General features: G+C 45.5%; 1 protein-coding gene across 1 annotated transcript in view; it reads right to left on the bottom strand.

Moving 5' to 3' along the window:
- The window catches only part of LOC122246923 (uncharacterized), an 86933-nt gene that overhangs the window by 40840 nt on the left and 19252 nt on the right, over nt 1-26841 (bottom strand). The window contains exon 2 of the mRNA XM_086549588.1: nt 25719-26052. Within this exon, the coding sequence (XP_086405714.1) occupies nt 25719-26052 (334 nt within the window). The remainder of the gene's footprint in view (nt 1-25718; nt 26053-26841) is intronic.

Below are 26841 nucleotides of genomic sequence, written 5' to 3'. Positions count from 1 at the left end.
CCTCGCGCTCACGCCGCACGGAAATTATTCTGATGCGTCTCGCGAATGCTGTAACTTAAGCCCGGCCAAGTCATTTCAGCTTTTTAATCTGTACGGCCGCACTTTACGGACTAACAAGTGCGTTGATCTGTCATGGAACAGCTGATTTGCGAGGGTCCCGAGAGTCTTTTGGTGTTTTTCTTGTTTCATCCTTTGGCATCACTCAGGAGGAACCAGGGTGCCAGGGCGCGGCGCCAACGAGGGTGGTGAATAGCCACACTACATTATTACCTTGTCGCCCTGCCCGAGCCTTTGTCATCGTCGAGTACTTATTCCTTCACCTAAAATAATTATCCACGACTTATGCGCCGCGGATCAACATGAATCCGCTCATAACAAAAGCTCGCGGGGCCTTGCTTTATGAACGGCGGTTCTTTACAGCAGAAAATTTCACCCTCCTTGTGAACAGAAGGAACATTATTTCCACGATGTCGACAGTTAGATACAGTGAGACCCTGAGACTCTCACCACCCGAACACGCTACCCCAAGTTAGTCGGCTCTTTTTTATGGGATCTTTAATTAGATCCTCAGTTCCCAGCACCAGCGCCCCCACCCTCGCCCTGTCTCTGTCTTCGATCAGCGTCAATGGAAGCCCTTTTTTGAGTGCGTCGGGGAAGGGATAGCTCGAGGCGGTGCTGGGACCCGCGACGCAGGCGATGAGGGGAAGAAGATGGACTATGCAAGAGACTCTCCTGGCGAGGGCGGGGCGGTTTCTGGGTAATGCCTCGGCGGCGGAAGGGGCTATTTATGTCTTCATCTCTTTGTTGTGGATCTGTGTTTGTGAGCAGGAGGGGGAAAGACACCGTTGGAAAAAGTAACAGAGCATAAAAAAACAACAACAGTTTATCCGTTCCCATCGTCCTTCGACCAGAGCTTCCATTCGCCGTAAAAGAGAACTTAGTCTTCAGGCCAGCGAGCCCGGGATCAGACGCGGCCACAAGCAACAGCTCTGTTAATCCTGTGCAAAGTCCGATGAGATGCATCGGGGGTCGAGTCGCCACCACGCAGGGCGGACGGGGACACGACCTCCTCCAGCAGCGTCTTGTTCAGGAGAGGAAAGGAGGGGAGGGGGAGCTGCCTGCTCGAAATGGCGGCAGCGGCTCTGCTGAAAGGAGCAGAGGCAGCAGGAGCAGCGCGGTCGTGTGCCAGAAGTCCGCCAAATCTCTCTTCGCATCCCGCTATCGGCCGCCACGTCCCTGACAGCGGCGGCCGAACATACATCACGCCGCGGCCTGAGTGTATATCAACGCAGCACTTTACAGCATGACATAAACAGCATGACGTGACATTGGCCCGACACGCCTCCCCCTTCCTCCTCTCCCTCCCTCCCCCTTCCTCCTCTCCCCCTCCCCCACTTCCTCCTGCCCCCTCACCCCCCTCCCTCCATCCCCCCAACCCTTCCTGCTGTCCAGCTCGCACAACACCCGCAACGACGACCCGCATATTCATTGTGCAATATTAAATGCACAGACGCCGTTCATTTTTAACCAGATTTTCTTTTTCTCTTTTTTCACCCTTTCTTCCACACGTTTCGCCACAGCCATTATCTATTATCGATTACCAATTAAACGCGATAGTTTGATATAAATTAGACAACAACACACCCATATAGATACAGCCACACGCGTATTCCAAACCATACAAACACACGGAAGGATCACAGAGCCCCTTTCCCCTGCCCCCCTTAAGAAAAAAGTAATAACACTCAAAAAAAAAAAAAAAGCTTTCGAACCCCAAACTTGCACGGAGGAGAGCATGTACAAGCTCCCTAATTCAAATCAATATTCATAATATTCATGAAAACATAAACGAAAGGGGGGGAGGGAGGAGGGGGAAGGGAAGGAGTGGGGGAGTTTAGGGGGAAGAGAAAGGGGGGGGGAAGGGGCGCTCAATCTTGTTCTTCTTGTTCTTCTCCTTTGGGCGAGAAGATGTTTCAGCAGATTTTTATACCTGTTATCAATAGTTCAAGAGAACAAGCACAGCACTGGCGCTTACGGCCCTCTGGCTCGCGTACGTTGTCACACGAAATTAGCCCTTAATAATACCTTTCATTAGGATTATTAAACAACACCATCGGGGCGTTAGTGGATATTAGCTTAATATTTCCTTTACCATTACGAAACAATATGTAATTTCGCGCAAAAGTAATGCTCGACGCGGTAATTAAACGAAGAAATATCCGTGCATGCTACAATTCGAAAATAGCTTTTTAGATCATGTGTAATTAGTATCCATTTAGCTGGTCGAAAGCATAACACGGAGTTCCTTGCAGCGCTCGGATTGCACAAGCCGAAAATTGAAATCTTAGAAAGGTCGTCAGCAAGAATGAACTATCCCTGGATCCGCGCAAGGCAAATTGAACCTCCGTAATGACTATCATTAGGGCCAATATACCACACTTGGGAAATGGAACGTGGTCGTTTATGCTTTTAAAATTGCAATTTGGAATATCAAAAAAGGCGATGCGGTCTCCTCGCCGATATATATATATATATATATATATATATATATATATATATATATATATATATATATATATATATGTGTGTGTGTGTATATATATATTCAAATATATATGAATGTATGTATGTATATATATATATATATATATATATATATATATATATATATATGTATGTATATACATATACATACATATATGTATATATTTATATATATATATATGTAAATGTATATATAAATATATATATATATATATAAATATAAATATATATATATATATATATATATATATATATAAGAACCTGTAAACATGTATTGTGATTTGGATTATTAAAACATCATTAGAAGAGCGGAAGGCACACGCGTGAGAAAATTGATGCATTAACGAACGTGCAAATCATTTAACAGTAAAATATCCTGACATTTTCAACACGTTAATTTGAAAAGCCTCTGTCGCGCCTCCTGTTAGAGATTAAGCAGTTGCAAACCCAATGTTCAGTAACAACACTAACGGAAAAAAAAACATCATCACCTTGTGATTATATAAACTAAATGAAAAATAGCAAAATCCATTGATACCCAATTAAAATTCGCCCCTAAAACGACCCATTCCATTCCGGGTCGGGAGGACGCCCCCCTAACGACAGCGCGCCACGAGGTTCTTTTGTCTCCGAATGGAAATTTAACCGTCCGAGGGCACACCACCTCGCCCAATAATAGCCTAAAACAGCAAGCATGAAACAGAATGGGTATTTGACCCAGAATGAGTCGAGTGAGTGAGCGAGGAGCGAGGGGAAAAAAGCGCGGGCGGCGGGAGAGACAGAGGTTGGAGGCGGCGAGTTGCGATGCGCGAGGTTGGAGCGAAACAGCGGCCGCTCGAAGCCATTCATGTGCTAACGACGGTTTGCAGGTCATTAGGGGGGGAAAGAGGTGTTTCCAGCCTAATTAGAGCGCGATATTAGAAGCAGGCGGGCGGGCGGGCGGGAGGGAGGTGAGAGGGGGATGAGGTTTCGCATGCCAAGTATATCACGTTACGATTATTAGCCGGTAATGAGATTTTATTCGATCCTCTTCCGTCATCTTCCATTCTGAGCGCGGCGGTGATTCATCGAGCGCGCTCGGGAATGGATGATAGCGCCGCCCGAAAATCTCATCCTCCGCCGAAGAGCTGGAACAATGTCCAGGTGATGTTATTCTCACCATCATTATTATGCCCCCCTCGCCCACTGTCAGTCTGTCAGTTAATCAGTCTGTCAGCCCGTCAGATTAGCTCGGGCCTCCGCATTGGACGAGCTGTTGGGAGCGATATTGTAGAGATCTGTATCTCGACTCCATTTAAGAGGCCGCTATCGCCGGCGGGCCTGCCGGAGCTCTCCCTTTTAAGTGTTTTCGAGAGAGAAACTAAACAGCTCATGCAGAAGAGCTCCTGAAAGTCCGAAAGTCTCCAAAGTTTCGAAGGGACTTGAAATCATCCCCGGCGACCCGGAAAACTTTCACGTATTTATCATAAAAAATGTACATACAACCAAAGTGAGAGTAAAGAAACAGAAAAACAAAACAAAACACAACTTGTTCTCACCGCCACAATGGAATAAGGAAACGCTACTTGTTTTTTCTTCTGAATGACGTGGTGGCGTAGAGGAGGAGGCCCCGGACACGTCAGAAACAACATTGAGGCGATCCTTATCTCACTCAGCCAGACCTCTGCCAAATGAGCGGCTGACATGACCTGAATTGAACTAAAACGAACCAATCTTTTCTGACGAGGGCGGCCGGGAGATTAGAGTGGATTTGTGGGCAATACAGAGCTATCCTTGGACGTGGCCTCGAGGGCGTAAGTACCAGGCCACGGTGAACAGAAACTCTTCCTTATCGACGCGAGAGCTTTAGGACCGTGATGCTACGGTGACACAGAAAGCAAGAAGTGTTAAGCTGTGACTGTTTAACACGTTGGGTAGTTTGGTGCTTTACATAACAGGCTGTTTGAGGGAAGAAAATGCTGGGCGATGAATGTTGAGGATCAGTGACCAAAAGAGACTTATGAAGACCAAAAAGACACGAATTTTGCCCTTCGTTGGTAGGGAGGAATTTAAGGGAGAGTTGATTTGACGCACTGATATGTCACCTTTGTAAGGGACATGTCGCAAGGGTTGTTTGGCAGCTGCGAAGGAGACCTTATGACTTCGGACTCCCATAGCGGTTTCGAATCACGGTCCTGCGGTTCTGCTTGTTTTTTTTTTCTCTCTTTTTTTTTTGGTGGTAGTAATGATGATGATCATCATGATGATGATTATGATGATGACGGTGACAATGACGATGACGACGACTATTATGAAATCACTAAGAGTTATAAGTAGTAGCGTTAAGACTCCGACCAACGGACTCGTCAAAAGCACAAAAGACGCGTTGTCATAAACCAACTTATGTTACCCTACACGTCCTACAGTGGAATGAGAAGGGGAGAGGGAAGGGGATGGAGGAGGTAAGGAATGATGAGAAGGGGAGGGGTGGGGGGTAGGGGTGGAGGGGGCAAGGAATGATGAGAAGGGAGGGTTAAAACTGGGTGGGAAAGAAGCGTGGGAGGGAAAGTGGGTAAATAATGATGAAGGGAGAGAGGAGAGGAGAGGAGGAGGAGGTAGTAAGGGGAGGGGAAGGGCATAAAACCCCCGCCATCCCCCCACACCCCCCACCGCTTTGAACACGTCCATCTCTCCCTCGCAGCATTATCGTCCGCCATCGATGCTTCCCTCCCTCGTGGCGCCCCACTTCCATCATCCTGACGTGTCCCGGACGACCCGCAGTACCTCCGCCCCTGCAGAGCACCGGGCGGCGTGGCTGCGGCGGCGGAGGGCGGCCGGGGCATGCAGGGAAGGGCAATCCAAAAGCAAAGCAAAGCAAAGGTAACTAAAATAGGCAAGTAGCGGGGAGAAGGGACAGGGAAGTAAGTCAGGTAAGCAGGGTCAAGAAGACAAGTAGGAGGGAAACAGAGGAGAACAAGCGAAAGTAAGACAAGCAGCGCAAGCAGAATAAATATCCTAGAAGACCGCAAAAAAAGATCCTTCTCACTCCGCCCCTCCCCCTGCCGCAGCGATGGCGCGTCGCTCACTCACAGCACCACACAATTGATATCGGCATTTAATAATCTCGTGAGCGATCATAGGCCTCCCGCGGCTCCAGTTGACCTAAGCTGCGGGGATCTCTTGACCAGCACACTCAACTCCGGGGGGCGCTGCCAGCGGGGGGCGCATGGGTAGGGGGAGGGGGAGGGGGCACGGGATGCAGAAGGAGAGGAGGCAGGGGTGGTACGGAGGGGAGGAGGAGGAGAGGGGATGGGAGGAGGGGTGGCAGGGAGGGGAGGGGAGAAGAGGGCATAGAAAGGAAGGGAAGGGAGGGGAGGGGAGGGGAAGGGATGAGAGGAGAGGAGGAAGATGTGGGAGGGAAAAAGAGGAGGAAGGGAAGAGAGGGAGAGGGAGGGCTGGAAGGGCGAATAAGGGAGGAAATGGACGGAAGAGGGAGGGGCCATATTTTGAAGGAGAGGCAGGGAGAAAAGGGAGGAGAGGGGTGGAATGGAAAGAAGAACAGCAGCTGAAAGGGAAGCAGAGGACACGAGGGAGGAAGAAACTACACAATTTGTTTATTCGCATAACGCTAATTCACTATTGATTTCTCATACAGTTCTTTTGCCCCGAGAGCCGCTCGAAAAGACAAATGTTGGAGAGCCACTGGAAAACGACGATAATACTTGCGGCCGAAATCCCCTCGCGAAGGGGAGGAGTCGGCTCCCGCACGCCCGTCCGAGCGAGGGCCAAATCCCCTCCTTACAGCATCCCGCCCCTTAGCGCCCGCAAGACGCCCGAAAGAAGGTCTCATCCGCGCCCACCTGCGCCGAACTTGACGTGTGCCGTTACTGTTATAGATACAAGCGCATTAAACCATATAACTTTCACGTATGACGACGTTACGCCCACAAATCCATTAAATCAGCTCTACAACCGGACTTTGTACGGGATTTTCCGGGGGGATTACAAGCTTACGACCTCCCGTCGCTCCCTATCGGAAATGATCAAAAGATTTGTGATGAATTTCTGTGGCAGCTTTTCCAGCCCCCCTACATGGAGGGAGAAAATCCCAAATTGTATAATGCCATGGACAAGGGTATCGCCTACAGAGGAGATGCTGCGGAAAACAATTAGAAAATATATCCCTGCTGGCGCTTCATGGAGGCCCCTGCTTTTGTTTTCGTTTTCCCTCGACGCTTGCAACAAAAGGAGGAAATGGATGATTTTTATACATGCATACATAGACACATGCCTTAATATGCATACATACATACATACATACATACATGCATATATATATATATATATGTGTGTGTGTGTGTGTGTGTGTGTGTGTGTGTGTGTGTGTGTGTATGATATATATACATATATATATTTATATATATATATATATATATATATATATATATATATATATATATATATATATATATATGTGTGTGTGTGTGTGTGTATATATATATATATGTTTATGTATATATGTGTATATATGTATATATATATTATATATAAACATATATATATATATATATATATATATATATATTATATATAAACATCTATATATATTTATATATATACATACATACATACATATATACCTATATATATATCTATATCTATATCTATCTATATATATATATATGCATATATATACTCACACATATATACATATATATGGAGAAAGAGAATCACAATTATATAGATAAATAAATTATACAGTGTGTATATACGCGACCACATTTGCTTTAAAACGCAGTTCCCTTCGAATGGCAACTGAAGCGCTGTATCTAAATAAGAAAATGCCAACAATTTTCCTCTCCCGACTCGGGTTGGAATCCAATCTCCTCATTACACACTATCTCAAGTATCGTCTATCAGCCGGACGTCACTCATAATGTTATTTCAAATGTAGATGACGTAGGAAAAATGATGGAAAAAGACAGAGAGCGATAGAGGGAAATAGAGAGAAAGAGAGATATGAGAGAGAGAGACAGAGAGAGAAATGAGAGAGACAGAGAGAGAGAGAGAGAGAGAGAGAGAGAGAGAGAGAGAGAGAGAGAGAGAGAGAGAGAGAGAGAGATGAGAAAGAGAGAGAGAGAGAGAGAGAGAGAGAGATTGATTTATAACACATTTCGAAATATCTTATTTCGTCTCCACCCGTTTTGTATTTTGAAAGCATCCGTTTTTCCGTGTGACTCTGAGGAACCATAGATATTATTTAGGTCACGGCTTGAAGCGGCGGCTGTCACTGTTGATGATGTATTTATATATATTTTTTCTTTTCGAGGTGACCAATTATCTTTTTTTCTGTTCATACTTTGGAATGTTGTTGTTGTTTTTTAATGTGTGTATGTGTGTGTGTGTGTGTGTGTGTGTGTGTGTGTGTGTGTGTGTGTGTGTGTGTGTGTGTGTGTGTGTGTGTGTGTGTGTGTGTGTGTGTGTGTGTGCGGCATGTCCCTATATCAAACCACAACCAAAACAACGAACATTTAACTTTTCGATACACAAGCTTTCCCCGATTGAGAATACACCACAAAAGAGAAACAGGAGAAGAAATATAAAATACAGCGCTAAACAAGGGAAGAAAAAAAAAGAAAGAAAGAAAGAGAGAGAGAGAGAGAGAGAGAGAACGAAACCAAATTCAATTTCATAGTCCCTCCTCCTGTTTCTCTATTGCCGACAGAAGCGAATGCAAAGCTGCAAAATTAGTAAACAAAGGTGCAGAAGGGACGCACAAATGTTTCACGTGCCAGTCATCTCGTCCTTCCAATTAATAAAGGAAAGGGGGGGGAGGCCGCCCCCTCTGACCCCCCCCTAAATATTCATACGAGCTTCTCTACTATATTACTCGGATCCCAGGCCGCATCCCGGCGTTGATCCCGCATATCCCTTGCAGCTGTATCCCAAAAGATCCCAAAGCCGGCGGCCGGGGGTACAGAGCCCCTTAAGCCCACATTACCACCCGGATACGAGGACACTCCCTTAAATCCCACTGATATAGTCCCTAAACCCACCAGCCGCATATAGTCATTAGGGTTGGAAGGCCTTTTGGAGCCTGGGAGACTCCGAAGGTGTCATAGCTCAATCAGTCAGGCATATCCGCTGATGCCGCCAGTTATGAAATTTCTTTTTCCGAGTAAACACGGCGATGCGAGGATCTTTCGATCTCTCTCAATCTCTCGCTCTGGTACTCTCTCTCTGTCTCTCTCTCTCTCTCTCTCTCTCTCTCTCTCTCTCTCTCTCTCTCTCTCGCTCTCGTTCTCTCGCTTTTGCTGTCGTTCTCGTTCTCTGTCTCATTCTTTCTCTCTTTCTCTCTTTCTCTCTCTTTGTATATATATATATGTGTGTGTATTTGAAAATATTCGCATTTTACCGTCAGGTAGGTAACAGAAGCTCGCTTTCGTTTTTTTTTTCTCTCTCTCTCACTTCCCCTCTTTCTCTCCCTCTCCTTCTTTCCCGCTCTCCCTCTCTCCTTCTACCTCTCGTCCCCCTCCTCCCGTTCCCGCTCTCCCTCTCCTCGCCCGCAGTCACACCCTCCAAACTTCCACTCAAAGCCACTTTCTGTTAATCCTGAATCGGCTATCGGTCCCAAATCTCCCCTGATCATCCTCAATCTGTAACAAGACGATTGACAAATTGACCGGCGGCCTAATGGCATGTAGGGGGAGGGAGAAAGGACAGTTGTTGTTGTAAATACGACCGCTAGACAGCCGAGATGGAAGGTGGGTGGGTGGGAGGGAGGGAGGGAGAGAAGGTGGAGCAGGATAAATGTATGTGTGTTGTTGCTTTTGGAGGCTACGTGGTATTCTATTTTCACGTGGTTTTGCGGTCAGCCTGCGGGGAAATGTTCCCATGTGAACAATTAAATATTTACATTAGAGTACTTTTTTTTATTTTTTTTATTTTCATCTGTTTTTTCTTCTTCTTCTTCTTCTTCCCTCGATCACAAAAAAGGAATAATAAAAAAAAACATGATCGCGCGTGTGTGTGTACGTATACACTCTCAACACCATGCAATCTTTTATTTCAGGTTTCAATATAACCTCTCCCAGTCCCCCGCCCTTTTACACGCGCACACCAACACCCCGCGCCTTAACAAGCCTGACATTCAGTTTGTCATGTCCAAAATATTCAACAAAGCCTCGATATTTTGTGAAATCTCTTATCACTGAACGTGAAGCAACACTTTTATTTATCATATCTGGACGCGAGCCGGACAAACAATCGCACAGCAGCGTCCAGGGAGTTAGATTGTTCAAGCGTCCTGAACAATCAGCCATTATCACCCGTTTGAGCGCGACTGCCGGACGACCAGATGTGACAGGTCTTAACAAGGTAGTGAACGACTGACCTGCTCGCTTCGTAACGACTCCCTCGGGGGAGGAAGGGACGGGGGGGAAGGGTCAAGAGAGAGAGGAATTTATATATAGGAATACATGTGTTTGTGTGTACGTATATATATATATATATATATATATATATATATATATATATATATATATATATATTATATATGTTATATATTATATATATATATATATATGTGGTGTGTGTTGTATGTATATATATATATCATATATATATATATATATTATATATATATTATATATATATAAATATTTATATATACAGATATATATGTGTGTGTGTGTGTGTTTATTTATGCATGTGCACATATATGTGCGCATACATACGCCTACACACACTAGTTACATGATTGCCCAGTCTGAAGCGTGATCTGCGCAGGATCTCCGGGCCGCCCAAGAGCGCGCCGAAGAGCAGAGGCGCGGCCGGAGAGACTCGGCGGCCAGGAAGAGACAGATCTGTCGGCCGCGCAGTCGGACACGCTCGCTTCCGTCCCGGGGTTTCACGCGGTGTTCATCGAAGCAATTTCCCCGTCACCCGATGCTGTCATTACCGTTTCTTTGCTCTGTCATTTGGCCCGGAGACCAATAATTGAATTACAGCAGTCCACATTACTGTTCAAATTAATAATTAGAGATGCCGAGGCCACGCACAGCGGCTCGCTGGTCGTCGGGCGTTAGAGCTCAGCCCACCGCCGTCGTCGCGGACACATACACACGCGCGAGCACGCCACAGTCTCATAATTGATAAAGCCGTTTATACTCGCCCCCAAAAAAGAAAGAAAGAAAAAAAAAACAGAGGACCACCTGTGAGATGCCCCCAAGCACTTCTCGCAGACTATCACAAGTATTTCTCTCTCTCTCTCTCTTTTTTTTTTTCTTCCTTTTTTTTTCTTTTATCTCTCTCTCGCTTCATGATCTGGGAAAACGGCGCATCCGAGGGCTATACGAAACACTAGTCACCGGAACATATCTCAGCGCGGAACACCTCCATGTCCATTATGCCACCGCGAGAACCCTGTCATTGAGAGCGCTTCGACAGCCTCTTTCTGGCCGGCCTCCAGACCCTCGAGGAAGAGTCCTATCCAGAGGAAGAGGAGGAGGAGGAGGAGAGAGTGAAAAGGGTGTGATTAAGGGCCAAGTGTTGGGGTTGGGAGGGTGAAGCAACACTTTTCTGAGTTCGGGGTGGTCCGAGTACCCTCTATTGACACTGTTGACAACGCCGAGGACCCGATTTATCAAGGATGACAATACCCGTTTCCCTTTTGGCTTTTGGAGTTGCTTTTCAGGGGGGGAGGGGGTCCTGGGATTTTTTTTTTCTTCTTTAAATAGAGGATTTAGGTCATACATTTTTTCTTTTTTTTTGTGAGAGAGAACGAGGGGGGAGGGGGGTGCGTCTATACCCACGCCTCTCTTTTTGCGTTCAATTCATAGCTTCCGACTAATTGTAATATGAGGATCTGTTTTGTGAAAGTGCGTAATGCCCCAGAGAGCCTGAGATAATCCAAGTATTATGCAAATGGAAAATTCATTTGTCAAAAATGCCCTTAACCGCAAAAAATAATTACGTCCAGATAAAGACAAAAAGTTTGGCTATATATCTTCAAACCGAAAAAAATCGAAATATATTTCTTTTTATCTCTCCCCTTTTCACTAACGCTTTTTGAGAATCGTACAGTGAAGCATTCTACCTTAATCTGGATGACGGAAATACGGAAGACCTCTTTTTCTGACTGTAATACCTAGCTTCTTAAAATTGAAAAATACGATCCTAAGATTATATTCCGAGTGAGAAGAAGAAGAAAAAAAATCACAGATGCACAAAATGTACATATTTACGGCTGCGAAGCAAGAAATTACAACTAACTCTTTAATCCGCTAGTGAAAACATACATAAACACGCAGGATGTCTTCTATACCCTTGCCTCTTTTTTGCGCGAAAATCCCCGTGTCCCAACGTTTCCTTAAGACTTAGTTGGCACCGCTGAGTCACGAAGTCAAGCAATGAGAATGCTGTTCGCAGATGATCGAAAAGAGAGAGAGAGAGAGGGAGGGAGAGAGGGAGAGAGGGAGGGAGGGAGGGAGGGAGGGAGGGAGAGAGAGGAGGAGGAGGAGGAGAAGGAGGAGGAACTAGACAATGTGTATAAAAAAGGGTGCTCGGCGGTCGCCATTAATGCCAAACCACACGCGTAAATAAGTCAGCCCCGATGAGACACCAACTCCTCTCGTGACTGGAAGTGTCAGGACTCACACGAATTCTCTCCGCCAATTGGAAGCGAGAATGATGGATGGGGTTATAAAAGCCGCCTTATGATTGGTCGTTTCCCATCATTAGCACTTCTTACGGGATTCCGAGAGGGTTTCGGGGCAGGAGAGTTACAAGTGGCCCGCGGACGTAAGCATGGAATTCCTACTTGAACGCTTAAATACCCGCCCTTACGCAATCAAGGGCGTTGATCAACTCTCGCCGCGAGAGAAGATCCGGGGCCAGGTAGGTGCTGTAAAACAAGGACATTAAGGTCGGCGAGCATAATTCATAATAAAGCGAAACACGAACTTAACATATTCATGAATAATGCATCTCCGGATAGAATAATGAGACCTAATTTACACGCCTGTTTTGCTGTCCGCCGGTTAAGCAAGGAGAAAGGAAATGAAGGGACGTAGTGTGTGGAGCCAAATTGAAACAAAATATCGGGTTGCGGAGAGGAAGGATAGATGGGGGAAGGGGGGAGGTGTGGGGGAGGGAGGGTGGAAGGGAAGAGGAAGGGGAGAACCCTGATACACCCTCCACCTTCCATCTCATACCACTCTACCTCCACCTCCACTTCTACCTCCACCTCCACCACCTCTTCCACCACCTCTTCCACCACCTCCTCCTCCTCACCCTCCTACTCCTCCTCCTCCTCCTTGCCCTCCCTCTTCCTCTTCCCTCACCTCACAATCTTCCTCGGATGATAATGTTAACTTCAGCAAACGTTGCATTTACCTTATGACGCAACCCGGGTAATAAGCATATGCATAATAGATAGAATCCACTAATTCGACCTTTGCTGACGTCATTTGCCACCGAACTGAGTCTCGTTTTGGTTTACGAGCGAAAGAAGCTTAGTGTTTCTTTATTGCTGTTATTATCATCGTTATTGTTATTATATCTGTCATCATTATGACCATCGTTATTGTTATTAATAATATTATCATTATTATTGTCATTATTATTATTATTATCATCATCACCCCACCGCCACCCTCCCCCTCCCCTCCCGAATATTAGGAAGAGAGAGAGAGAAAAAAAAGGGAGGAGGAAGAGACATTTAACCCCGTGCGTTTGTCGCCGAGCGTAAGTAATGTAAAAAAAAAAATCCCAGACGAAGCACAGGTAACAAGATGAAGCAGATAGAAGGCCCGAAAGACCGGCCACATGATTTCCTTTGAGGAATAGCAATGAGAGGCATCGTTGGATTCTTATGCGAGAGAGAGATAGAAAGAGAGGGAGAGAGAGATAGAGAGAGGGAGAGGGAGGGAAGGAGGATGGGAGGAAAGGGAGGGAGAGAGGGAAGGAGAAATAAAAAAAAGGAGAGAGAAAGAGGGGGATAGTTAGAGAGAGAGAGAGATAGAGAGAGGGAGGGAGGGAGGGAGGATGGGAGCACGAAATGAAAGGAGGGAGGGAGGATGGGAGGAAAGGGAGGGAGAGAGGGAAGGAGAAATTAAAAAAAGGAGAAAGAAAGAGAGGGATAGTTAGGAAGAGAGAGAGAGAGAGAGAGAGAAAGAGAGACGGACAGACAAAGCTAAAGACAGAGAAAGAAATAAAGAAGAAAAAAAAGAAAAGAAGGAGAAAGCGAAATAAGGAAAGAAAGAGAAAGAGAGAAGGCTTCTTCACAATCAACCCTAGAGGCCCGGGTTAAGAATACCCCCCTCCCCCCTCACCCAACCCATCCCTCTACCCTCCCTCCCCCTTCTTCATTCCTCCTCTTCCAACGTCTACCAGCTGTTATGTAAGAAAGGGGGCAAAGGAAAGAGAAGTTTAAAAATTGAAATTAATTTTTTTTCTAGTCTTTTTTTTCTCACTCTTTGAACTTCCTCGGAAATAAAGGGTGTGTGTGTGTGTGTGGGGGGGGGGTGAAACGATTGAGGGTTTAAGTAATACTCTTAATAAAAAAGAAGAATTGCAGGAGTTGAGTGTGTATGATTGAAAGGGTCTGGTATTTTTTTTCTTTCTTTCTTTTTCTTCCTTTGCTTTCGGAGTTTTCCCTAACGCAGTATTTACTAGACAATTGTATATTAATCTTGGTAATGTTGATGAGAATCATTATAAAAATGATAGTCAGAATATCAATGATAGCGATAATGTTTATGATGGTGATGATGGAAAAATAATTATAATAATGGTAAGGACAACAATGATAATGATAATAATCATAGAAATAATAATAATAACGATAATAACGATAACAGTAACAATAACAACAACAATATATATAATAGTACTAATGATAATAATAAAAATAATCATGGTAATGATAATAATATCAATAATAATGATAATAATAATAATAATAATAATAATAATAATGATAATAATAATAATGATGATGATGATGATGATGCTAATAATAATAATAACAACAATAATACTAATAATAATATGATAATAACAACACCAATAACAAAAATAATAACAATATTTCCACTACTACTACTAATAACAATAATGATAATAACAACACAACACAACACACGCGCACGCAACTCGCGCAAGCTCACCTTTCCTCCTCTCCCGCGCCGGGACACCGATCCCTCTTCCGTTACGGCGATAAGCTCCCGAGATCTCGTGGTTAACTGAGCAATCTTTATTTATTTATCTTGAAGAAGGGTTGAATCCGTGGGCGAGGGTGTACGGAGGGAGAAAGGGCGGGGGAATTTTGATGATGCTTTTTTTTTTTTTTTTTTTTTTTTTTAGAGGGGTATATGGGTGTTGTTTATTTGTTGTTGTTGCTTTTGTTATTATTATTATTATTACTATTATTATTATCATTATCATTATTATTATCATTATTATTATTATTATTATAATTATTATTATTACTTTTAATACAAGTATTTTAATTATTATTACTATTTTCATTATTACCATTATCATTATCATTCTTACTGACATGATGATAACGAAAGTTACAGTTTTCTCTTAATCATAACGAACATCATCATAAGTACCGTTATCATCATCAGTCCCACCTCATAATCCACACTAGTATCAATATCATTAAAATCCGTAATGAACAGTAATATAAACTTTCTTTTTCAATAACACAGTCGATCGAGCGAGCTACGAGCGGCGGACTTCACTGCCTTTCGCGTTGCCGCCGCTGCCTTCGACCTCACGCCCGAATCGCTCCGTGCGGCGCCGATGTTCCGAGGATATTTTGCATCTGATTTGGTAATCCCGAAGACAAGGCAAGAACGAATGAAGAGGGAGAATATGCGAAAAGACCGAGCGAGAGAGAGAGAGAGAGAGAGAGAGAGAGAGAGAGAGAGAGAGAGAGAGAGAGAGAGAGAGAGAGAGAGAGAGAGAGAGAGAGAGAGAGAGAGCGAGAGAGAGAGAGAGTCGAGACAGCCTTCGAGACGGCTTTTCTGATCACGGTCGCCCCCGAAGCGAGTGACTTGTCGGAGCCAAAATCGTTACTGGTCGCGGCACTGCGTTCCTCGGCCAGCAGCGGGCAGCACCGTCGAGACTAGCGGGGCGGAGGGACACCTTGTGGCTTCGGCGACCCATCAGGGCGAGTGTGAGACGCGGCTCGGGTCTCCAGTGCGACATCGAAGTGAGAAACGCCCCAGCCTATCGTGTTCTCCGGCGCAGCGTGAAAGTCACGGGCTTTCGGCCGATCTTGCGAGGAGTCATCCCTCCTCCTCCTCCTCTTCTTCTTCTTTTTTCTTCTTCCCTCTCCTCTTCCTCACCCTCCTCCTCCTCTCTCAAGACAGGATCTTCGGCGGCCGCGTCCCTTGCCCGCAACGACACTAACCTGACATGCTAAAAGGGCGCCTCGTGGGAGAGAGTCAATCTCACTCGCCCGCCCGCCCGCCCGCCCGCACGCACGCCCGCCCGCCCACGCGCACACATACTAGCACACCCGCACGCCTGCCCGTTACCACTTCTCATTACTAAGACGACCACTGTCATTCTGGTTATACCACACTCACACCTGCAGGTATACCCAAGATATACTTTCCATCTTCCATCCTCTGCTTTCGTAGGTACAAAACATAGCCATGTCCAGCGAAGGCCCTTGCATTGGCCGATTACTTTCATCATCTTCTTTTCCCCTTTCTCTTTTCCCTTTTATTGCCTTTCCTTTCCTCTCATTCTTATTCGTTTTTTTTTATTCTCCCCTTGCCTTACCTTTCATTGCTTTTTCTCCTGTCTTTTCATCGCTCATCACCTTTCTCTCTCTCTCTCTCTCTCTCTCTCTCTCTCTCTCTCTCTCTCTCTCTCTCTCTCTCTCTCTCTCTCTCTCTCTCTCTCTCTCTCCCTTCTCTCTCTCTCTCCCTTCTCTCTCTCTCTCTCTCTCTCTCTCTCTCTCTCTCTCTCTCTCTCTCTCTCTCTCTCTCTCTCTCTCTCTCTCTCTCTCTCTCCCTTCTCTCTCTCTCTCTCTCTCTCTCACTTCCCCTCTTCGCGTCCTCCTCCTTCCTTCTCTCATTCACGCGCTACTATGCTCTCACCACGCCACTTTCCCCCTCGATAACTTCCTACTAATCCCGCGCTGTTCATCTCCTTCTGATAATCTGCCCTCCTCTTATTACTCCTTTTATCTTGCTCTTACTGCCTCCCTTATCATCAGCCTTACTTCATCTCCTCCTTTTTCAGCCTCCCCCTCCTCCTCCTGCTCTCCGTCCTCCTCTTTCATCCTTCTCATCCTCCTCTTTCCTCCTCCTCCTCTTCCTCCTCCTCCTCTTTTATACCCTCTCCTTCTGATTTACATCGACATGTTCACTTTGTTCAATACTTTGATAATACATATCCATTGGTGGAATAAGTGGTTTTGAGGAGTTAGTCAATGATGACAAAACGTAATATACACACGCGTAAAAAAAAAAAGATGAAGAAACAAGAAAAAAAAAGCATCAACGAAAATAACAGCAAAAAAGAAGAAGACACGTACAAATAACATAGGTTTAACCTCGACAAAACGCCAGAAGTCTTTTTTTCTTAATCCAATAGAAATTCCGAGCAGCGCTTCGACCACAATCACCCCCCCTCCACCTCCCAATAGCCCACCCCCCCTTCCTCTATCTTTCAATTTCCCCCTCCCCCTCCCCCCGTCTACCCATCTTCCTCCATCCCCCCTCCCCCCGCCTACCCATCTTCCTCCACCCCCCTCTCCATCCCCCCTTCGGAAAAAAACTTCTCTATTTGGTTCCCTAATTGTTAAACTCGGTGTTGGAAACATTAGTAACCTTCGAGTTGCCACTTAAGCTCGACGCTCCTACCCTAATCTCTAATCTCTAATCTCGAATCCGGATCTGCATTCAATTCTCGCTACTTTGGACACCTCTCTCTCTCTCTATCTTTCTCTTTCTATCTATATCTCTCTCTCTCTAGAGAGAGAGAGAGAGAGTGAGAGAGAGAGAAAGAGAAAGAGAGAGGAAGAGAAATAAAAAGAGAGTGAGAGAGAGAGAGAGAGAGAAAGAGAGAGATAGAGAGAGAGAGAGAGAGAGAGAGAGAGAGAGAGAGAGAGAGAAAGAGAGAGATAGAGAGAGAGAGAGAGAGGAAGAGAGAGAGAGAGCGAGCGAGAGAGAGCGAGCGAGAGAGAGAGAGAGAGAGAGAGAGCGAGAGGTCGTAGGAGGCGAAGGAGGCGTCCACAAGACCACCAACCGCGTCTCCCAATTTGTCCTGGGACTTGAGGATACGTACAATTGCAATCGGGACTCAATGTGTATGATTAAGTCCGGCGAATGTGTTGATGATTGCACGAGTCGAGAATGTTGATGGCCCTTTATTATAGAGTGCCGGGCGAGGGTGGCTCGGCCGCTGATTCATGAGGGAGGCCACCTTCTCCCTGCTCTCCCCCCTCCCCCCACCACCACCTCTCCCCTCCCCTCCCCATCCCCTCCCCTCCCCTCTCCACCCACCTCTTAGCTGCTATGGAGTCCCGCCTTAGGATTTTTGTCTGGACACTACAGCACGCTTCTTTCCCCCTCCCCCTTCCCCCCTCTCCCTTCCCCCTCCCCCTCCCCCCTTGCCCCCCCCCCTGCTTGGTTATACTCACGAGGCTTGGGTACAGCCCGAGCACATTCAGCTCGATGACATTTTTCTTAAGGAAGGGAGGAAATAGCTGAGATTGTATGGTATATTTCCATACACACATACACATACACACACACACACACACTCACACACACACACACACACACACACACACACACACACACACACACACACACACACACACACCACACACACACACCCCCACACACACACACACACACACACACACACACACACACACACACACACACACACACACACACACACACACACACACACACACACACACACACACACACATATATATATATATATATATATATATGAGACCGGAGGCGTTTGATTCTTTTAATCCGCGCTTGGGGGTCTTGTTAATCTATGATTATGGAGTATTAATTCACTGTTTGCAGCCGTGTTTATGACCTGATGTTGAACGATAGTGATTCCATTTTGTTTTTGTTATTTTTTTTATTTATCTATGTTTGATTCGTTTACAACCCCTCCCCCCTGCCCCTCCCCCTCATTTTTTTCAGGAAAAGAGAGAGGTGGGAAGGTTGTTGATTGGTTAATGGAAGTGTGTATGGATAATCTATGACTCTATTTGTGGGTCCTCCTCCTATATATATGTAGAATGACCTATGAAGACTTGAAATATCAGGTGAATAATACAACACGCGGGCATAAAACACCATGATTGCTAAGTAACACCATACCGTAAGTAGGTTCCGGAGGTACAGCTGCGGCGATATATCAGAAGCCTTTCAATAAAACACCGACAATATATGTTCCCGATGCCAGTGTTCCTGGTCCGGAGAAATATAATGGTCGGGTGGGAAAAAATCAGCTGTTCTAGTTTTTATTTTTCAAACGTAATTGCTATTCGCGTATGTGTATATGTATATATATATATATATATATATATATATATATATATATATATACATATATACATACATACATACACACACACACACACACACACACACACACACACACACACACACACGCCACACACACACACACATGAACACAGAGACACACAACCTCCATCAGCCAAACTCCCATTTTCTCTACAAATGTCCTCGGACTGTTGTCAGTGTTGGAAACAAATTGAAATTTTTACCCGATGAAGGATGGCAGAGTCCAAGAAGGTCATAAATTAAAAAGAGAAGGAACTATAATGGCAGTGCTTTCCCGGAGCGGTGTGTTTTAAGAAACTGCGTAAGGGGGGGGGGGGCGTGCGGGCAAGGCAACGGGGAGGGGGGGGGGAGGGGCTGGAAAGGTTGACATGGCTGCCTGATACACCTTTGAAAGAAGGAGGAGGAGGAAGAGAAGTAGAACGGGAAGGGAAGAAGAAGAGAGGGGGAGGAGAACATGCAGGGGTGAGAGCTGGAGGAAGAGGAGGAGGAGGAGGAAGAATAAGAAGAGGAGAAGGAGGAAGAGGAGGAGGAGGAGGAAGAGGAGAAGGAGGAAGAGGAGGAGGAGGAGGAGGAGGAGGAGAAGGAAGAGGGAGGAGGGAGTAGGGGTAAGAGGGGGCGGGGAGGAGCCACTGGAACACGGGATTTATCATGGGAATTCTGATGTTTGAATTATGGATCATGCTGAGACGCCGTGATATATATATATATTACTTTTTTTTTATAGCGGGACCTTTTTTCTTTACTTCATTCCATTTTTATTTCCCTTTTATTTTGACGCTGAAATTCGATCTACTTTACTATTATAAATGATGTATCTGTAGTTGATTCCGACGAGTGCAAATGTCCCTTACATCAATAGACAACATAACACGACTGTTCCCACTTGCCCAGCTGATCCTCACAAGACAAAAGACGTTAGTTGGCGCAGTCCTTCGGGTGTCCTGATCCTGCTGTGAACGTCACCACAGCACAATTATCACCACAAACACCCGGACATGACTGACAGCTGACTGGCAGCGACGACACCTCCCTCACATACACAAACAAACAGCCACCCGCACACTCTCACAGCGAAGCGTATCCAAAAACGTGCAAACAAGCCATCCCGCTACGACATCGTAATCCCCGCTACAAAACCGCTATCTCTGCTACAATAAAGCGAAGATCGCTAAATCTCTACCGCCCCGATTGCCAAGAAAAGGTGAGGTGTGATTGGGAATTATAATCCTTATTTCCGAGCAAACTTATCAATTTCTCCTCTAGATCATATATCAACGCTTCTTTTTACTCTCTCTCTCTCTCTCTCTCTCTCTCTCTCTCTCTCTCTCTCTCTCTCTCTCTCTCTCCTATTCCCTCCGTCCGGATGCCGAAGCATAGCGTGTTATTATAGCGTTATTATGGCCTTATTATAACCGACTTTACTTCCGTCATAACTCACGCCGTAATGGGGACTCGGTCACGAATGGGGAAGGGGGTGTAAAGGGGGAGAAGGGGGAGGGGCGATGGGCAATGGGGGTGGAGAGGGCAGAGGGTTAGACGCTTAGCAGGGGGTGGGGGCAGCTGGTTGTATGGAAGGATGTAGTACTAATAATAGTTGTAACAGCAGAAGTATGCACAGTAGTAGTACTACTACTAGTAGTAGTAGTATTAGTAGTAATAGTAGTAGTAGTAGTAGTAGTAGTAGTAGTAGTAGTAGTAGTAGTAGTAGTAGTAGTAGCAGTAGTATTGGAAATAGTAGTAATATAAGAAATCAGTAGCAGTAATAATAGTAGCAGGGTAATTGTAGCAACAGCAGCAATAACATCAGGATAGCAAGACGAAACGGCACAAGAGAACAAAAGGAACAGAGAACAGCAATATATTTTTTTCCTTTCTTCTTTTCTCGCTAGTAACAACGCCGTGTTTTAGTATCAGTTACTTGATGTACGACGCTCTGAAAATTTAATTCGACTCTCAACAAGTAATTGAACAAGTGATATTAATGCCACATAGTAATTCACGGGCGGGGGTTTTATCAGGGGTCGTTCATTGACTTGATTGAAGCGGTGTATTACGGTGATAACGGAGGGGAGGAGGAGGTGGAGGAAGGTGGAGGGTGGTTGAAGTGGAAGGGGAAAGGAGGGGGGAGGAGGAGGAAGGAGGAGGAAGGAAGGTGGAAAAGGAGGAGAAACGTGGTTGATGGAGGAAGAGGAAGGTAGCGGAGGAGAAAGTGAAGATATTTATTAAAAAGAAATAATAATAATAATAATAATAAAAGAAGATGGTGAACAAAAATAAAACCGACAAAAAGACCTCACCCCCCCAAAAAAAAAAAAAAAAAAAAAAGTGGACTAAACAAGGCGAAAGTGTTCAAGGCGCACGTTCCTGTGTGTCTGTTTACGTCTCCTTGTGTATACGCGCGTGTGTCTCGAGTAGTGTTTGTTGACAGCCGTTACGAGCTTCGAACATGATAAGTGAACATGATGACACTCTCTCATGCACGCTCCCGCCGAGTGGCATTATGTTGCACGGGGAAAATATTTATGGTTTTGAATGCAATCCGATCCTCTTCAGAATTATGGCCGCCACTGGAGGACTGATGGAGAGAAATCGATCGAGACGAAAAGTTAAGAGTTGAATAACAAGGCTTTCTCACTCGCCCTCCCTCTCGCTACACTCACGCTGCCCTTTGCCTCTGCCTCCCCTCCCCTCTACCCTCTGCCACCGCCTCCTCCTTCCCCTCCTCCTCCTCCTCCTCCTCCTCCTCCTCCTCCTCTCCTTCTTTTTCTCCTTCCCTTCCCTCCTTTTACGCTTTACCGGATCTCTCCCGGATATATATATATATATATATATATATATATATATATATATATATATATATATATATATATATATATATATATATATATATGTGTATATATATATGTGTGTGTGTGTGTGTGTGTGTGTGTGTGTGTGTGCATGAATAAGGGGAGAGTGGGGAGAGGAGGGGCGAGAGCAAGACACATTTCCGCTAAATGATGACCCGGTACAGGGAATGACATCATTATGCATTCAATTAACTCGAGAACAGACACTTAAGACTGAAAAACCCCTGTGGCATTAACTCTAAATTGACCGGGTCTGCTGAGATTTATGCGCCGTGATTCAATTTTTCATTCGTTTGCTTATATCAAATTGCCACTGAGAACAACGGGGCATAGCCACGGCATTATCGAACCATAAACCTGGGTTGAACTAATAACAACTGAAAAGAACTCTTATTTTTATCTTTATATCTTTACCCCCCCCCCACCCCGTTAAAAAAATAATGATAATGAAAAAAAAAAAATAAATAAATAACAATAATAAGATCAAATCTATTAGTGAGTCTTTAGCTATATATCCCCATCCGCCTCCCCACTCCCACTCCTCCCCCCCCTATCCTATCCTTATTGGGAAATGACGTAATAACATAGAATAAGTAATAAAACAAGGGAAGTAACACGAAGCGAAGAAATAGAGTAATAACACTTTGCAACGGGTGTAATGATAACCAAGGGTAACATTAGCCAACTAGCACGGTGTGAATCGAATTGATGCCGAAAGAGAGAGAGAGAGAGAGAGAGAGAGAGAGAGAGAGAGAGAGAGAGAGAGAGAGAGAGAGAGAGAGAGAGAGAGAAAGAGAAAGAGAAAGAGAAAGAGAAAGAGAAAGAGAAAGAAAGAGAAAGAAAAAGTTAAATCCAAAATCTAATTAAAACGATCAAAAACGACAAGATAAAAAAAAAAAAAAAATACGCAAAAGAGAAGAAAGAAAACTCCAAAGGAAAAAAAATGAAAATAAAAAAAACGAATAAAAGAAAAAAATATATAATAATAATAATAACCCGACTCGGCACCAACACCTCCTTAACACCACCACGTAACAATCATCCAAGTTCTTAATCATCATTATCAAGCTCATTATCGCCGCCGCTACACGAATCGAACGTAATTTCGATTTCCGGAACGAGTTCGGCGCGACAAGCCGGTTGCACGAGGACGGGGATCGACATCAAAGGACTTCTTGCACGTATCCTTCCGATGTCCTGTCATTTGGGTTTCGTTTTGTTCCGCCGATCGGGAGAAATTGCGGAGAAGAAAATGATATAGAGGGGTGGGAGATGTAGATGAGGGGGGGGGGGAGGGAAGGAGGGAGGGAGGGAGGGACGAAGGGAAGGAGGGAGGGAGGGAGGGACGAAGGGAAGGAGGGAGGGAGGGAATGAGGGAGGGAGGGAGGGAGGGGAGGAAGGAAGGAACGAGATAAAAAAAAGAAAAGTCACGCAAAACCCGTACTTAGCACATCACTTGTCCACGGCGATCAGCGCGCAATTGCAGCCATTGCGAGTGCACGTTAACAGTCGGTAGAGAATTACCAAATTATGGCGGCGTCAAGAACTATCACTGAGCTTCTATTAATCACGCCGAGAGCCGCCAGCGATGGTGCTGATAGTTATAGAAATACCATAATTCTCGTCGACACTAAGTGTGAATTATGGCCGACGAGTGATCGCAGCAAGCACGGACGCTCTCTCTCCTTCAGCCGAGAGAACTGACATCTGGCGGCCAAGGAAGGCAAAGCAGCGAGCCAATTTTCTCTCAAAAGCGGCGTCACGCTAAATTAATCTTAATTTCTTGGGGATGGTTATAAATCACGGGACGAATGACACTCTACCACGAGATACGTCTGCTGAAGGGGGCCAACTGCATGCGAAGTTATTTTCTTTCATTTGCTCTTTTTTTTTTGGGGGGGGGGATGTGTACTGTCTTCCGTCTTGTCTCGTGTTATGCTCTCTCTCTGTCTCTCTTTCTCTTGTTCTCTTTCTTTTCTTTCTCTCTCTCTCTCTCTCTCTCTCTCTCTCTCTCTCTCTCTCTCTCTCTCTCTCTCTCTCTCTCTCTCTCTCTCTCTCTCTTTATAGATATATATATATATATATATATATATATATATATATATATATATATATATATATATATCTTTATCTCTACAAAATTCGTTCATACAAAAAGAAAAACGTATCGCAAACAAGCGACGAGAGCAAAACATCCCCCAAAATAGAAGCTAATTTACTTCTCTTCATCCCTCCGTTGTTTCCCCCGGAGCGGCGTGGCTGTCCCTCGCATTAACAGCAAATCACGACCGCCTGTTTCCCCTTGTCAATGACGCCGGAACAGCAAATGTCGCGTCGAAGAGGCGTCAATGGATCGCGATTGTGGCAGAAGGCGACTTGGGGGGAAACACCATCAAGTCGACGCTTTGTCCGGCCGCCTTTGTTTACACCGCAGACCGTCGACTAACCTTTTCTTCACCTCACTCCTTTTTCCTTCCAAGTATTTGACTCGGTCCCTGGGGACCCCTCCCCACCCCCTCAGAACCACCTCCCGAAGGAGTCATTTGATAGATTATGATTAATAGCAGGGTTTTATAAGGATAAATCGCCCGGATATGAGTGTTTATCTCCGTGCGAGGTGGTCCGGAGGGCGACACACGGTCCCGCCAATCCCCGCGGGAACGCAACAATGGCGTCGTGTTCCGGAACGAAGACAGGGGTCAGGCAGGCGGCCGCTTCCACATGGCCGCGCGGGATCTGGTGTCGCTATGCTCAGATTTTCCCCTCTCCCCCTTTTCCTACTATTTTATAATTGATTTTTTTGCGTGTAATTGTGGAAGTTAATTAATCAAGTTGTATTAATTATATTTTTGTTTGTTTATCTATTGTGTTATTTATTCTGGTACTTGGTTTTAAATGAAGGTGGTTTAATTAGAAGGGATTTCGCATCAGGTACTATCCTTCTTCAAATATACATTTACATTACTCTCCCAACATATCAGCATTCGCACATCCTAGAGCGATTAAACGTCAAAAGTTTGCTACTAGGTGTATAATCCTAAGCTTCTACCATCCTTTAATCCACCCCGTAAATAAACCAACAGCTTCCTACGCCCCCCATCAGAGTCCTACCGCCGATCCTTCAATCCCCCCCCAACCCCCACCCCACCCCCTTCGATCATCGCCAGAGGAGGGTGGTGACGCGGGCGCTACGGTGTCATCCCTCGGACATTGTCCCGGCCGCGTGGAAATCAAATTAGAAAACCATAAAATTGGGAAGAAGGGCTTAACAAGCGGGTGTTTTCCGACACTGCGGGAGAGCCCTCGGGAGGTTGGGGAGGGGAGGGTGGGGGATGGGGGCAGGGAGGAAGGAAGGAAGGACCTTTTCCCTCTCCCCTCCCCCCTCCCTCTCTCCCTCCCCCTCTCATCCTCAACCCTTTTAGCCGTACTGGTACCCACGCGCGCTGAATACGGAGCTTTAGGACAGCGAAAGTAAGTCTGTTTACAATACTCTAGCTACTTCTTGTGTTTTTGTTGTTTTCTATAGAAAATCAGTTCATCTATATGACGATAATACACGCACAGTTATACATAATATATGCATCTATGTACGCATATGTATGTATTATTGAATATCAAGATCCATATAAAGCTTTAAAACCCAGAGAACAGACCGCGAACATCCCTAACCCCCAACCCTTTAAAACGAACCCAGCCCCCCCCCCCCCCAAAAAAAAAAAGGGCAAGTCCCGCCCAACGTGAAGCCGAAGACACTTACCGTCCCGTCTTGGTGATGATCATCTCCGTCCCGAGCTCGAAGAACTTCTCCCAGAGCTCCTTGGTCTCCAGGTGGCAGTCGATGGTCTCCAGGTCGGGGCAGTTGCCTTTAGTCTTCATCTCGAGCTTCGCGGCCTTCCCCGACTCCTTGTGAGTCGAGTCGGAGGAGGTCGATTCTGGTGACTTGGAGCCCGGCCTGTCGAGCGGGTCCTTGCTGCTGTCGAGGTCGCAGTCATCTTTGTCCGACACGACGTCGATGTCGATGTCTTCGGCTTCGATGTCGGCGCTGTCGTCGAGTTCGTCTTCCGACTTGATGCTCGTCTCCGTGAGTTTCTCTGCGGGGAGAAGAGGTGGTTGGTTTGAGGAGGTCGAGTGATTAAATTACACACAAGTACGCAAAAAAAAAGAAATAAGTATATACATGTCTGAATAATTAAAACTTACACACGAAATATCACATAACCAGATACAAAAAAACATAGATAATACACAAAGAGGAATTGATCAACTATGATACCAGATAATCCAATCAATAAACGAGTCTTAATTGCAGTCATAAACAAGGCTCTAAAACCCATTCCAAGCAGAGACAAGCCTTAATCTGTGACGCTGTATCTTCAGATGAAATAATTACGAGTGCGGCCGTCATCAAGTACAACCTCGACGTCAGAAGCTAAGACTTGACGACGGTGCTCTGTCTCCCAGCTTCGGTGTTATTATCTTTCTTACTCCCTTTCCCTGCCATTTCTTTCGTTTGCCCTGCTTCCATTTTTTTGTTTTTTAATTGTTTCTTGCGCTCTCTCTCTCTCTCTCTCTCTCTCTCTCTCTCTCTCTCTCTCTCTCTCTCTCTCTCTCTCTCTCTCTCTCTCTCTCTCTCTCTCTCTCCGCCCCATTTCCTCCTTCCTTCCCTCACATTCCGCTCATATTTCCTACCTCTCCTCCTTCCCTCCTCCCTTTTCGCTCTTTACTTCATATCAATCCTCTTTTTTTTACCCTTCCTCCTCCTCCTCCTCCTCCTCCTCCTCCTCCTCCTCCTCCTCCTCCTCCTCCTCCTCCTCCTCCTCGCCCCCATAAAGCAGAGCGAGCGATGCGGCCTCACACTCCTCGCCGCTCTGATCTGAGTC

Source organism: Penaeus japonicus, unplaced genomic scaffold, assembly GCF_977035675.1.
Source record: "Penaeus japonicus unplaced genomic scaffold, GWHDUDI00000001_assembly GWHDUDI00000022, whole genome shotgun sequence".
NCBI classification, from domain to species: Eukaryota; Metazoa; Arthropoda; class Malacostraca; order Decapoda; family Penaeidae; genus Penaeus; species Penaeus japonicus.
Note: the sequence above shows the minus strand (reverse complement) of the source record. Positions and strands in the feature narration are given on the sequence as shown.